Raw genomic sequence first — 16,123 nt, forward strand, 5'->3', positions numbered from 1 at the left:
ACAGCTTGTAATTAATATAGATTTTCTTAGAATTCTTTATTATTTTTATATACAAGTGCTAAAATTTTCCACAAATTTGCTAAAAATTTATGTTTTCATGCAATTATAATTATTTAATAATCTACACCAACGAATGTACACTAAATAATTATTTTTTTCCATATTAATTACACTCATATAATTAACTAATAATAAACGGTATCAAATTTATAAATCACTCTAATGCTTTGTGACACGTGAATTCCAGCACTTTCTCATTAACCAAGGCCTGCTGTCAGCTCGAAATACTTTGTATATGATTTAAGAGCTACAACAGACAATTAATATATTCATTAAGATAAGATTTCATATACCTTTATATATAAATATATATATATATATAAACTGATCACTAGTTCTCTGTAGAGTAGTGACAAAACGCGTGAGTCAACGCTTGAAGTTGACATGAAAAACGCTTGTGGTCTAATCGCTAAGTAAATACAGACAATTTCATACTAATTTTTTGTTATTCTTGCGTTTTGCGCTAAATGACTCACACGCACTTGTTTCATACATATGAAGATTTGTTTGTTTCAAATCGGTTAAGTAATAGCGAAGATTTGTTTTATGAATTCGTTGAAGATTCTTAGAACTTTTTTTTGCAAGTTCCATATTATTTTTTTTTAATAACGAGTTTTTGATAATGAGTTTCTGATAATGAGTTTCTGTTAAATACAATATAAGAGGAAGTCGTTTTTAACTTTTTGGTTATTACTAAATGCAACAGTTGTTGTATTCAACCACAATTGATAAGACTGAGTTATTATTGTTGTTGATAAAATTTTACAGGGAAATATAGTAAGATGCTTAAAAATTAAATATGTTGGAATTATAAGCGTTGAAGAACAGTAAAATTTAACAAAAAAAATTAAAGACAAATTTTAAGAACAATTTTGAAAAAAATAAATTTGTTTAAATACTGAAAAATATTTATCAGATTTATATAAAAAAATATATATAAAAATATATAATATAAAAAGAAATACAAAATATAAAAAAAAAAATAATAACAAATTCAATTTTACAAAACTTTAAAATTTTCCAACATTTTTTACCATAAGATATGATTTTGGAACTTTTTTATGTGAGATTAAATATTTGCGCATATTGTTCAAGTTTCAAAAATTTCGAAAAAATATTTTAAAAATTTCTGAGAATTTTTAGTAAAATTTAAAAAAAGGACATATTGTTTTTTCAATTTAATGTTTTTTTTAGAGAAGAAAATTTTAGTTAGCACTAAAAAAAACACAATTTTAAATACAAACAAATTTTATAATTTATTAAAATTGTATAATTTATATAAATTTGCTAAAACAAAGCAAATTTAATAAAAATTAAGAAACACTTTTTTTTCAATGCTACTGGGTTAATACTTTTGAAAAAAATAGTCTCTAAAATTTGTCAAAATCTTTTAAAAACAGTATTTAAAAAAATTAACCAAATCCTTTACTGTATGCATTACAATTCCTTATACATTATTTATTAAAATTTCATATTTTTTAATAATATTCATTTCTTTCGTAAGAAACGTTTTCGTTTTTCCAGAAAAAAAGTCAAAATTAGCTCGATACTTGGGATATCATAAACTCCTAATATTCGCCATAAATCTAGGTATATGTTAGCTAAGGTAAACACAAATAACTTGATTGAAACCTTGCTGAGTACATTAACTAGTTAATAGTGTGATACAAAAAGTTTCCATGTTACTGATTTTAGTGTTTATATTTAACACATATTTTTTAAATTTTCTTTTTAATCATTTTTGAAAATAATTTTTTTTTTAATTTTGAAAACTTTTTGAAAAATATTTTTTTTTTAATATTTGAAAAATATTTTTTTGAAACTTTTTTAAAAATTAATTTTTCTTTTAATTTTTAAAAAATATTTGTTTATTTTTAAATTTTGAAAAATTTTTGAAAATTATTTTTTTTTTAATTTTTTCATTCATTCAAAAAAAAAAATATTATGCACTTCATTTGATATAATATTAACATTGGTTAGTCAATAAGTTGAGCTTCGGCACCGATCTTCAACTAATTCCACATTTCAATTAATAATTCTGCCTAAAGACCTAAGTGCGTTATGAGACATCCCTTTACCTGTTTACCTATCTTCACCAATATAACAAAAAAAAAAAAAAAACAGCTCTATAGTGGAAAATTACAAACTTTAGTCAGTTGTTTCGGCTACTTGTGCCTATGAGATCTCAAATGTGTTTTAATATATTCATTTTACCAGACATATGCTATACATAAATTATAAAACATAGCTGAACCTTTCGAAACTGTCTGTGCAACACTTCTAGTATAATCTAATATTTATTTATTTTTTTATTTTTTCATATTTCTATTGCTTTCAAGGTTATTATCTAAAACGTCTGCTGACGTCTCAGCCCTGGCACTTTCAAAAAAAAAAAAAAAAAAAAAATTATACGTGCTGTACAGAAATATTTCACAAATTCTCGGCGCAAAATTAATGTCCAATATGGCGAAAAGACAGCCAATAAATTGGCATACGGCTTCCGATGGCTAATTAGTACCACATATATATATAATTTACTAATGGCGATTATATATGTATCTATATAGAAGTATATGCGCAACTCATATGCAGAAATTCGCAAATAATCACACCCATTACATGCATACATACGCTTAAGCAACACATACATACGTTGGGGTTTCGTGTCCTCGAATATGTCACTCAAACGTGACTGATCCCAGACAAGGACATGGGCGCCACGTGAACGATTACACTGCTCCGATGATAGCAACATTTTTGCTGCGTTGTCTGCACTGCTGTTCACTGGTCGGCAAGTATAGAGGTATAGCGGGGGGGATGCACGCGTGTTTTTGCGCTGTGCGTGTTTGCGTTAAATTAAATAACTAGCGGCGCCTTTTTGCTCGCAACGTAAGCGTAGGGCGTAAGCGTATAATTACAGTATATTTTCTATATACTTGCTATGTGTAAGTTGCTGTTTGGCAACTTCTTTTTTGAACTTTCTTCAATTTGATTTTTTCTCAGTTTTGCGTGTGTTTTTGTCTCAACACTTTTTGCGCACACGTTTGTAACATTTCATGTTCTACCGACTGCTTTTGCGCTGCGCGTTGCACATTTCTTTAGTTGAAGTTCTTCAAGTTTACGTTGACGCTTTTCTGCTGCACACTGTGGCGCGTTTTTGGTTTGTAATTTATTTGAAAATTTTTGTTGTTGTTAATATTTTTATTTCGGATGAGTCCTGCGCTCAATACCGTTCAACCGCTCGGTTGCGCGTTAATGTTGCTACTGAATTGCAAGCGTTCGTTTTGAGCGCTTTTTGTGTTGCGCTGCTTTTTGATTGTTGTTGTTTTTTCGCATGGTATTGTTGTTGTGTTTCGTGTATGCGCGCACGTCTATTTGTATGCCTGTTGATTTCTGTCTTTTTTTTGCCGCTGCCGCACAGATATATGTAAACATATATAAACATATGTATATGTATATTTAAGTATATATGTATTCAGCGATTCCGTATTATTGCCCGCTGCTGCTTTGGCGAAATACTTTTTACGTTGAGTAGCTTCTAAGTAAGCGCTAGTGTTGAATTTTATTGCCTTTACGAGTAGTTGCTCGCGCAGTTGAGTGAGTTTTTTTCTTCAATTTACGATTGTTATGTGTTGTTTCTTGTTATTTTACACCAAATTTGTTTGTTTGTGCTGATTTAGTAGCTTTTGGCGCGCCTTCTTTGCCACGTCTGACATATGACTGCCTGGTGTGTTAAGGTTTATATCGTTTGTGCTGATGCCACCAACAGCGCCATTTCGCGCTTGAGTTAAGTGCGCATACAACAACAACAACAAAAGGAAAGTACATTCTCGCTCAAGCTATATGCGAATTCGAGAATGAAGGCGACGCCAGTCAAAAAAGCAACAAAAATTCGAGTGCCGTGTATGTACTATTGTATGTATGTATGTGCATGTATTGAGTTGGCAACCCAGCGCTGAAGCACCAGCGAACCTTCAAGGGTTTGGTGATTGATTTTATTAATCTTTATTTTTACTGTGGTGCTTTTTAATGATTTGGTTTTTAAAGAACGAGTTTTTTAATGTTCTTCTTACTTTTTCTTTTCACGTTTTTTGCGTAATTTTTGAACACGTGCAGACTTTGAACTTTAAACATCAACGAGTATCAAAACATAATGATTAATGCCCAGGAGAAACACAAATTGGTTTATTGAAATCTTTATGAGCACATTTACTAGTTAATAGTGTAATATAAAAATTTTGCATGTTGCTGATTTTAATGTTTACAATTATAATAATTTGTCTTCATAATTTTTTTTCTTAATTTTTGAAAAATATTTTTTTAATGATTAGAAAAATATTTTTTTTAATTTATTGGAAAATTTTGTAGACAACATATATTTTTTATATAAAAATTTTCCATATTACTAATTTTAATGTTTACAATTATAATAACACAATTATCACACAGTTTTTTAATAATTGAATTTTTTGAAATCGTTTCCATAACCTATTTAATTAACAATATTGAATAATGAATGATGACATTAAAATCACCAACGCTTGATTGATTCAAGCTTCAATAGTAAATAAAACTTTCACAACAATTGATAGTGACAAGTAATTAAAGTGAATTGCACAGGCACTGCAAAAGGTTTCAGCACAGCTGTCAAGCGCCAACGCGGCGTATGAGCTAGCTGAGCACCTACACACACATTCACTCACATGTATATTGCTAAACAACGCTTACTCATTCCGTTTGGCTAGATGCGCTCATACAGCAGTAGCAAAATAGACTCGTGCAGCACTCGTGCAAATGTGACGAACACGAGTACTTAGGCTACTAACACACTCACTCACACGTGTGCTTAATTAAGTGGTTTTTCTTAGAGTTGTTTTCTTACTTGTTGAATTTTTGTCACAGAAAAGTGTGAATTTTCTTTTAAATTGGCGCTTTATTTTATAAAAAAAATTAATAAATTTTTTTCATGATTGTTTTATGAAAATTTCTTAAAAATATGTTTAACTCATTTATAAATTAATTTACATTTGTTTCAAATAAATAAATAAATAATTATTAATTAGGCTAATAGTAAAACCATCAGCAGCTATAAAAATGTTATATAAATATGTATATATAACGGAAGAAAATTAATATCAAGTAATCACATCGTTTATTGCTCTACTTGAACCTGAAAGTTCTTTAAAATTGGTGAGTTGAATGGCCTAGAAAATACAAGCGTGCACTTTGGACTTTACAGCAAAGACGGCAGATGATTACGGAAATTCATTTTTATTTATATAACAGAATTAAAGTGTAGTAAGAATACGGTTGGAATTCCATAATTTGCTTCTGAGAAATGTATTGCTAAGTCGTGCGTTGATAGCAAGCGCTTGATAATCGTTAAGGTAGAAATATGTAAATCACATGGAAAATTCAAGATCGGGTTGTAAAATGCATTTTTTGCATGAATTATAGAAATTGGTTCGCATGAATTGTTTTGTAGCAGCGTTGTAGTCATTTTTCTAGTATATTGTCTAGTTGACTGGGCGTATACGTAACATAGCTGAGGACAGGACCAGTGATATTGCATACTCATATTTTTTTCGATGATTTGATCAGATTTTATTATGGAATAAATACAAAATAAAATATTAGAAATAATAAAAATTAAAAATAATTTAATAAAAATAAAAATTAAATAATTTTTTTTTAATATTCATGATTTTTAGCACGAAGTCCGTTTCCTCAGGAAAAATTAGTATTAAATATAAATAAATAGTTTAAATGCCTCAAATCATGCCTCATGCCTAAACATGCCAAACGCTTTTTTAATAATTGTGAAATTCACTAACTAGCTCAATATTTACTGCGAGAACTAAATTGGCAGTAATGTTAACGAAACACACACAACATTTTTTTCTAAATTTCCCACCCTATTTTCAATACTACACACACTCGTTAAACAAACAAATTTCGCGCACACAAGCACATAAAACTATTTAAAACCAATAAAACTTTTATTTTACGACAAGAAGTATAAATTATAGAATGTTTAAAAATAGCATTTAATTGCATGCAAGTGAAGCTATAAATATAGCACAAGCCGACACGATCAATTTGACTGATCGAGTGAGAGCACAGACACACACAAAATTGTATACAAAATAAGAAAATGCGCCCTAAATCTGCGGCAAATTAGGCGAACACCGCGGAAGGTGAAGAGGTACACCGCGGAGGGTGAAGAGGTTGCCGTGAAAATGCATAAAAAAATAAGAAAAAAAAATAAAATTAAAAAAATTGGAAATAAAATTAATGGAAAATTAAAAAAAAAAATAAAAGGATAAAAAATTAAAAAAAGAAAAAAATGAAAAAATATAAAAATCAAAAAAATAAAATCCATTTGAAAGCTTGCAAAACGCTAGCCACTACCAAGCAGAAATAGAAAATGAGCTCATACTGTTGGGTAATGAAAAGATAAACGCTCATGAAAATAATTGAAAAAGTGTTTGTGGCAATAATAAATATGAACAACTGAATGTTTGGGTGTATCTACTGTATGTAGATTGTTTCCGATATATGTTCAATACACGAATCGGTGCAAAAGTACTTTTATAATTTTAATGATTTGCGTTTGATATTTACATAACCTTTCAAATCTTTATAAATGTGCTTGTACGCTTAAGTTTCGTTATAAATATATAAATTTATTCTCTGTACCAAATAAATACAATTTCCACCAATTTTCATTTTTAATTAATATTTTATTTTTTTCTACATTTTGTCTTTCCTCTGTTTAGATTCTGCAGTTTATTTGAAAACTAATTTATATTTCCATTTCTGTAACCACCAACGCTCATTATGAAATATCTGCGCTTATTTGCGCAGTGATTTGCATTTATTCTATGATAATATATGGGTTTTTGGGCTTGTAGATATATGTAGATATATTTATTTATTTATTTATGTATTGGTGCAGGTGGTTAATATTATGCAATGAAGGTGATCCTATACGGACCTTAAAATTTTATAAAAGCATTTGTGATTTACTCTAAGAGATAATGAGTGATATCTATACTTGATATGACGAAAATTTGTGCACATAACCTATTTATTTTTCTCAAACAACTTTTTTTTCTCAAAAATATTTTGAGTTATATACTTTGTAAATGGATTTGTGAAGTAAAAAAAAATAAAATTATTATAATATTTTTTATATTATATTAATCAAAAATTTATATTATTCATAGCACTATTTATTCATTAAATTAGCTTAAATATGACAGAGAACAAATTTTTCCTAAAAGTTTCCATTAATAAATACGAAAACGTGCAACGAAATTCTTTTTAGTAATTAAATCAATTGAAAAAAATTGCATTAAACTCAACCGTTACTCAGTTAGTCACCTTAGTTTGCACTTTCCTTCAGCGCTTCATCAATTAATTTCAATTACAATGCACAACTTGAGAATGAAAAATGAATCACTTGCAGCAAGTCGAACTTTGAACTATTAAAATTATTATATATAAAGCATTATATAAAAGTGAGGCCTAGGAACTTTGGAAAAATATATATATTATATAAAAGTCTGCAGCTGAAAGCAAAAATTACTGTGAAATTCTTAGCGAAAACGTGCACAACTGTACCGCTCGATGTTATTTTAGCAAGTCACGAGATTTGCATAATATGTCGAAAATAATCAAATAAGCCACAACGCGTAAAGACGAATGACCGTATGCGGGCAAATAACAAAAGATACAAAAGAAAACCACAACAACAAAAGTAACAAAGGCAATATAAACAATATATCACAATGAAAAAAGATAGAGACATGTGTTTGTAAAATTCGCTGGTCTGGCTTTCACAAAAGTAACAAAAATAATGAAAACAAAAACAAAAGCGAAATGAAATTACTTTTATGGCAAATAAATAAAATGAAAACACAAGTAACAAAAATAAATTAAAAAAAAACTTAAAAAAGCACTAACAAAAAAATATAAAAAAATGATTGTACTCGTTGAGTTGAGCCTGGTCATAGAAGTTTCTGGCAACAAAATTTCATAATTTTGATTTGCGCTTAAAATTTTAAAACTTAATTTTAAACAGTTTTTTTTTAATAATTTTTATTTTTTTTCCGATTTTTTTTCATAAAAGAATCTAATTTTATTGCCATTGTTCTACCACTTTATGTATGCTACGCTCATTAAACAACCCCAAAACTCCACGCCACCACGTTGACAGCAACTTGTCGCCAACTCATAAACACTCAACACTCAAAATCGCACTCACTCATGCGCACCACTCACTTTCAAACACATGCGTGTATGTGTATGTTTCGTTGTGCAACCGCTTAAACTTTCCACACTTGCCCAGCGCAACAACAACAACAACAACAACAATGTTTCCATATAACAAAAATATGAATAGTAAACAACACCGGCTACAACAAAAACAAAGAGTGTAAAACATATCGCTACATTTGACTTATTGCTTGCGTTGCCCGCAGTCAAGTTACACCCCGCCGCAACCGCATACACCCACAAAAGCTTCATTGCCAGCTCAGCGCAGCCTTGTGTTGCTTGCTGGTGTTTCGTTTGCGAAAGCACAAATTCCACAGAAATTCACTAGCCGAGCGAGCAACAAGCGTACGCCAGTGTGTGAGTGTGTGTATGAGTTTGTGGTCGTTTGCCGGTACCGGTTCGGGCGACCGCAAAAATTGTACACTGTTGGCTGCTCACGTGTTTATCGGCTGATATTCAGTTGCTATATTTATATGCTGTTTTTATTGTATTCGTAATGAATTGTTATATTTGTTGTTGTTGATGGCTTTTTGTTTCTGTCTTTTGTGCGCTTTTGACTTACTTTCTGCTTTGTGTGTTGCGGCTTTTTTACTTTTTATTTCGCCGATGTTGTTATTGTTGCCTTTGGTGGCGAATTGCGAACGTATTGAATGAGTGGTCGTCGCTTGTGGTTGGGATTTACTTGTACACGAGACATGCTCGTTTTGTAATTATACCGATGCATGTATGTATGTGCATACATATAATAGCATACTTATATATATAAACCAATTTATATGAAGAAATGTGGTTAGGAAGAGGAATCTTTTTGAATATAAGAAGGAGTAATTGGCTGACCCTATGCGAAATTATCGAAATAAAATAAACTGAAATAAAATAAAATAAAATAAAATAAAATAAAATAAAATAAAATTAAATAAAATAAAATAAAATAAAATAAAATAAAATAAAATAAAATAAAATAAAATAAAATAAAATAAAATAAAATAAAATAAAATAAAATAAAATAAAATAAAATAAAATAAAATAAAATAAAATAAAATAAAATAAAATAAAATAAAATAAAATAAAATAAAATAAAATAAAATAAAATAAAATAAAATAAAATAAAATAAAATAAAATAAAATAAAATAAAATAAAATAAAATAAAATAAAATAAAATAAAATAAAATAAAATATTCAAAATTTATACAAATTAATTATTAAAGAAATTTTACAATTTTAGTTATACATGAGCATATTTCTTCGGGGACTTTTTCGGATAAGTACGCAATAAAGAACACGTTCTTTATATATATGTATGTACATATCTATTTGGTATGGTATATAGTTTTGGTTAAAAATGTATGCACGAAGCTCGGATAGCGGACAATAAAATAATTTTTAGTTATTTTTTTAACAGTTGTATATTTAAAATTATAAAAATTATACAACTTAAGTGATTTCCAACAGTGAAATTAAATCTCAATTGACAAAATTATATAAAATTGATTTATGCACTTTTGTGATTTAATACAATATATGCGTATGTATTTAGGTGTATATATTCGTTATAGAAGGCAGGTAGAGAAGCAATAAACATATGAAATTATAAGGAAATCGATGCGCTAATATTTATTTCAGTACTTTACATATTTATTGTTTACGCTTATAATTCATGATGCAGCTCGTTTGCAATGGAAGAAAGAACTTTGAAACTCGAATTTCACAAAATCACATTACCATTGCGGCCGCTTCAGTGTTTACTCAATTCATTTACCGGCACTTGCGATTGTAGCTAAGTACACATGTTGGTATGTATGTGCATATGTGAAGGTATATCATATGAGCATGCTTGCTAAATCACACCCATTTCATAATCCGCACTACATGCTCCACAAACTCAAGTGCACATGTGATGTCTTGGCGAGCACACTTAGTCACACGTGCTTCGGCTAGCCGTTGAGCACTTCACTTCACTTTTTCTCCACTTGGCTAATGAGCCAACTCATCAAGTAAAATTACTTGTTGCTTTACTCGTATGAGTATAGTACATATTTTTTAAGATTTAATGTTATAGATGTGCATATGTAAGTTTATATAAAGTACAAAGTAAAGAGTTTGATGATGCTGTTGCGATCAGCTAGCTACTGCAGTGATGAACATACATATATACATAGAAATACGTCAATGAATATACATATGTTTGTTCCAATATGACCATCCGCTCGCACATTCACTCGTGACTGTCGCTTGACGTGAATTTTTTAAAACCTGCACACACGCGCACATCTAGCAACACATACACAATAAAAATGCATATAAAAGAGACTCTTGCGATTTTTTGGCGACTTTCGCGCAAAATTTTCGCTTTGTCACCGCGCTAATAAAAAACACAAAAACAAAATGCTTTAACCCAGTCATTGTCACAGTGTTCGCTATTGTATGTATGTCTATACAGACATATATAAGTGTGTATGTTCGCAGTTTTTTCTTTATTGTCTTCGGTTTCTTGAACTGCTCTATTTTTAGTGAGATGAGGTGTTTTCTTTGCTTGGCCTAGTCAAGCATATTTACGTATGTGTACTATAGGTGTTAAGGTTGTTGTTGTTCTTGTATTTGCTTGCGTTGCTCGTGAAATATTTTTTAAACAACATTTCTTTTTGTTGTGTTTTTTGATTTCTGTGTGGGCACGTAGTCACGGTTATCTAACCGGCTGTTCTAGCATGCTAGCATGCTTTTATTTATTATGTCATATATTGATTAAAAGATTTTTTTTTTTCATTTATTTAAATTTAATAATTTAATCAAAGCGGCTACACAGCGCTTATAGAATTCATTCATAGAAATTTTGGTTGTTTCAAAATGTGAATGGGTGTATTAATGAATATGTTTGAATATATGTATGTATGTACATATGTATATATCTTCGCTTTTTTTTGTTAGATGAGAGGTCTTTCTACGGAATCGATTTGTTAAAAAAAGAAATAAATATACTCTGACTCTAAAGCGATCTTCATACTGCTATATGTATGTTTAGTAAATTTATTTAATAATTCTTTTTATAAAAAATCATTATATAAAAAAATTATAATAGTAAAACGGTCTTTTGTAAATTCATTATACATTGAGAAGTATTTTAGCAAATATTTCATATTTGACCAGTTCTTAAAACAGAAATATTATTAGTAGAACGTTTGTTTTTCAGGCAAGTTTTTTTGTGCTGCCGCTTTTGATCATCAGTTTCCCAATTTGGAGACCAAATTAACAATTTCAGGTTCTAACAATGACTCTAAGCTTTCAAGAAATTATTGTAAGATCTTGATTATTCATAAAAACAGTTTTTACTTAAGCTATGATATGATTTTGATACCCTTTGTTGGCATCAATTTAATAATCTTATTTCTGGTACGTCAATTTTCATATAAATTTCAAACATTTCCAATAATGTCTCAGCCAAATCTGTTTCGTGGAAGCATATGTTGGCTTCTACTACTTGAAATAACCAATAACTCACTCAATTAGGTAACGGTTTATTAATATGTATAACAAAAGCTTCGCATTAAAATCGTTCAACAGTTTTAAAACCACTGTATTTAAGTTTTATTCTTACTTTTTCTCTGTCCAAGCATGTGTCATATTCAGATGAGTAAGCTAATGTGCTTGTAGAAGTATGCACTTAACTCACCACACTTACTCACCAATAACTGTATGCAGTTCTGATAAGCTGTGAAGCTTTGATTTGTTGATGATTGCCGTTAGAGAGGAGTGTTAAACAAGTTATTGCATGCTTTCAGGCGCAAGCAAAAGTTTGCGGAAGTGTTTGCTGCTGGAGAATGTTACTGCTATGTACAAAAATAATAATAAAAAAACGAAAAATTCGAAAAGAAATATATTTTTTATGTAATTTAATTAATATCAATCGGAAAGTTTTTCAGAGAAGGTCAAAGTTCATGACCATATTTGTAGAAATGTTTGATAAAATTATATTTGTAGTATATAAGTTACTTTTTCAGAATAAAAGGTTATATTAAACAATAAAATTATTTGTAAACTTATAATATTTTATATTTGTAAAAATTTCTTATTATTAGTGTATCTACTTTAAGGGAGAGCTTATTGAATTAAATAAAATTTTATATTTATTTGCTCAGCTATATTATTGTAATTGGATTCTTAGCAAGTAAACTAAATGGCTGCAGTACTGAAACTCCTAACCTTAGAGCAAAAATAAACAACCTAAAGTTGGAAGTCCACCAAACTCCATATACTACAAAAGGAGATAGGGCGTATGAGCAACATTTTGTATGCTCTCAAGTAATTTACATAATTGTAATCCATTAAACTCTTTAGTTTACTTTCTGCATAATCTACTTAAATTCTTGTACGCTAAACTGCTGACGAGCTTGCTGTCTGCAAAACATATGGAGCACATATACAATCTACATGTAAACACGCATGTGTATACATATCTACTAGCAAACAGCTGTTTTTTCTGTTTTTCCAGCCAATTGAGTTAGTAATATGAGCAATTTGAGCAGCAGACTGATTGCTTGATTAGCGTGTTGTTATAGGCAAATTTGGTATTGATTGCTGTTTTTTTTTTGATATTTTTTATTGGTTAATAAACACAGTTAAACATGTGCGCCGAAATCGCCAAAAAACGTTACAGTCACGAGTGAAAAAGCTGATTTTTGACGAGTTTGATAAAGTTTTTAGTAAAATTAGCAGCGCCAACAAAGAGTGGCTGGCTGGCGGGAACGTGAGCGTAAGTAGTGCTTCATAACATTCAGTGCAAAGCAAGCAGCCAGCAATGCAGATTAGCACCGCAAACGTGCGGAAAGATACTCGAAAACGTTTTTTTTTTCATTTTATCAATTCGACATAATAAGTATGTCAAACATATGAATGTCTATATTTATTCTTCAATGAGCTTAAGTGACTTTCAGATTTGCTGCCCATAATTAATATACTTGTCAATACAGAGTTATAGCACCTTTCAGTATATTATGCATTAATTATGTGTCTACTAATTATTATTTGCGCTACTCATAAACGATCTTCATTTTTTCTAACAGCCAATCTCATTGCTCACTCTCATGTGTGTGTGTGTGGGTTTGCTTGCCCGCAGTTGTCTAAGATTATCGATTCATTAATTTATTTTGTCAATATTGAAATTGTTGTATTTTCCATTTGTGCTTCACGTTTGCCTTTCAAATCACGCCAATTGTAAAAATAAACTGATTTAAATAAGTGTTGGGTGCAAAAATTTGCACGACAAGGCTATTTGTGTCACGAAGCACTCATAAATTGTATGACAGCTTTTCATCAATTGAGGATTCTAACTTGAGACATAGCTAAGTACAGGTACAGTTGTGTCGGAAGTTGAAGGAAAAATTGGACATTTTCGGTAATTTTCTGGGATTTTTGCTAAATTTGATAAAAATATTTCAAATTAAAATTTTTAAAATATTCTTGGTTGAAGTAAGAATTGGACATGTTTGGTATTTTTCTGGGATTTTTGTTAAATTAAATAAAAATAATTTAAAAGCAATTTTTGATTTTTTATTATTTTATACTAGCTGATCCCATAGTCGTTGCCCTGCGTGAAAGTATTTGTTTTGAAAAGTAAAGAGTGTTGTTGAGAAGTGTTATTTTGCGATTTTTCTACATATTTTTCACGTAAAGCAGCTTGATAAACAACATTTTTTGTTTTCTGCTCCGGTGCGTAAATGTACAGAGAAGATGGTTTTCCAACTCGTGAACACTCCACGTATAGCTCGCCGTGTGAAAAACGTGGCATTTCCAGATTTACCACACATTTCCAACGACTATCTTTGTGACCTGTTGATTGACATCGCATACGTAAGTCCCACAGGAAACTGAATACGTTTGAACTGAAATGGCGAATCATTGGAACTCAAAGGAATTCGTGAAATCAAGCACTCTGCCCCTTGTAAGTCCCTTGCAAAATTCTTCCAACTATCACATTATTCGATAGCTGCGTCACAATCAGTCAGGTTCAATTACAGAGTTTCGGATTGTGAACCATGATAATGACAGATCCAATTTTGAGACGCAAAGGATGCGGTGGCATGCCAGACAAATCCAAAGAAATTCCTCTGGATAATTCACGGCTTTGTCTTCAATTTCATCACAGTCGAACGATTTGTATGAACACAAATCTTCCGGAATTTGACTTTGAATCGTATAGTTTAAGTCATCGATATCGGTATTTTTGGCATCTAAAATTGCGCGTGTGCTCAACCAATCGTAGTTACTTATAATTTTGGCCAATGTATTCAGATATACATTCGTGATGAGTAAATTTTTCGTTGAAGTGAATTGACAATTGGCAGGTGGAATTGATATCAAACCATTGAAAAATCAACCGGAATTTGCCCATTCCCAACTTTTAACAGTTCTTCTGCGGTGCTATCCTATTTCAGGAACTTTCGCATATTCATGGTCAATCGTGTGGTTTTCACCTACCGACACAAATACGATGACTTGAGACATGCATTCAATTCATCCGCCGCTGTTGATTTGGGTATAACAGGAAGTATTTATCGAAAATCGCCTGCTAACGGTATCATTGCGCAACCAAAGCGACAATTATTATTCCACATCATTCATTGTTCTGTCAAGTGCTTCTATAGAATTGTATCTCATATTATTTTTACCTGCACTTGGTATTTACGTAAACTGAATATTATGTCAAAAGAATTACCGTAAAACGAAAATAAGGTAAACTAACCTACTTATTTAATTAATAATCTACATAAAAACAAAAAAAAAAGGATTAATTACTGTGAAACTATTAGAAACAAAGTAATATACTAAAACAAAAAAATGTCTACGATCGACCGTTCAGTACGGAGCCGACCGCGCTAGTGAGCCGCGCGGCATGGTATCTCGTAGAGCTACAAACGCGCGCCCGCAAACACCGCTTCTGTTGCGAGTTGATTTTGTTTAGGTTTCATTTATTTGTAATATTATCTTTTAAGTTGTTCGTTGAAATTAAGTGTCGTCAAAGACAATTTTAACCAACAACACATTTATTTGGATAAAGATTAATATTATTATTTTAATACAACTCTAACAAATAATTTTGACCAAATTAGTTATCACAAAAACGGTACTCACGGAATTTTTTAGATCATTAAAAGAGAAATAATTATTTCATACATAACTTTTGTGTTTCTCGAACCGCTTTCGCAGCGCAAGGAACGGAAGCCCTCAAAGATAAATAATTTCCCCTGTTTTTTACACATTTACCACTGTTTCATCGCTCCTATCTTTTCGTGATGCTATATAGCATATAGCCTTCCTCGATAAATGGACTATCCAACACAAAAATAATTATTCAATTCGAACCAGTAGTTTCGGAGATTAGCGCGTTCAAACAAACAAACAAATTCTTCAGCTTTATAATAGGTATAGGTATAGGTATTAGTATAGATTTGCGCGTTTTTTATTACTTTTTGTCTTAATGGATTTTTTATAAGCGTATATCTGCGTGTTTAACAACAATTTAAAAAAAAATTTACTGCAAAGGCAAAAAGGTCGCACTATTACATCGAATTAAACTATTGACAGTGGGAAGAGCAAAATTAATATGTATATATTAAAAAAATATATATAAAAAATCAGTTCCAAAATACAATTTGAATGGAAATATGATCACTTTGTTTTCATATTCGCGTTTCTAAATTATTGAAAAGTGATTTTATATTATTGTTTGCATACTTTCAGGCGAAATATTATTTTTTTTTTATTTTTTATATAATCATAATTATATTT

General features: G+C 30.1%; 1 protein-coding gene across 2 annotated transcripts in view; it reads right to left on the reverse strand.

Annotated features, from left to right (window-relative positions):
* Picot_4 (putative inorganic phosphate cotransporter) overlaps positions 1–16,123 on the reverse strand; it is a 56,938-nt gene that overhangs the window by 6,593 nt on the left and 34,222 nt on the right. Inside the window, exon 1 of one of the 2 annotated variants that reach the window (XM_011188856.3) lies at positions 2,713–3,380. The exons of the other annotated variant lie outside the window; for it this stretch is intronic. Within the exon in view, the coding sequence (XP_011187158.2) occupies positions 2,713–2,815 (103 nt within the window). The 5' untranslated portion in view covers positions 2,816–3,380. Of the gene's footprint in view, positions 1–2,712; positions 3,381–16,123 lie in introns of those variants that run through there. 2 annotated transcript variants of the gene reach the window in all.

Source organism: Zeugodacus cucurbitae, chromosome 6, assembly GCF_028554725.1.
Source record: "Zeugodacus cucurbitae isolate PBARC_wt_2022May chromosome 6, idZeuCucr1.2, whole genome shotgun sequence".
NCBI lineage: Eukaryota > Metazoa > Arthropoda > Insecta > Diptera > Tephritidae > Zeugodacus > Zeugodacus cucurbitae.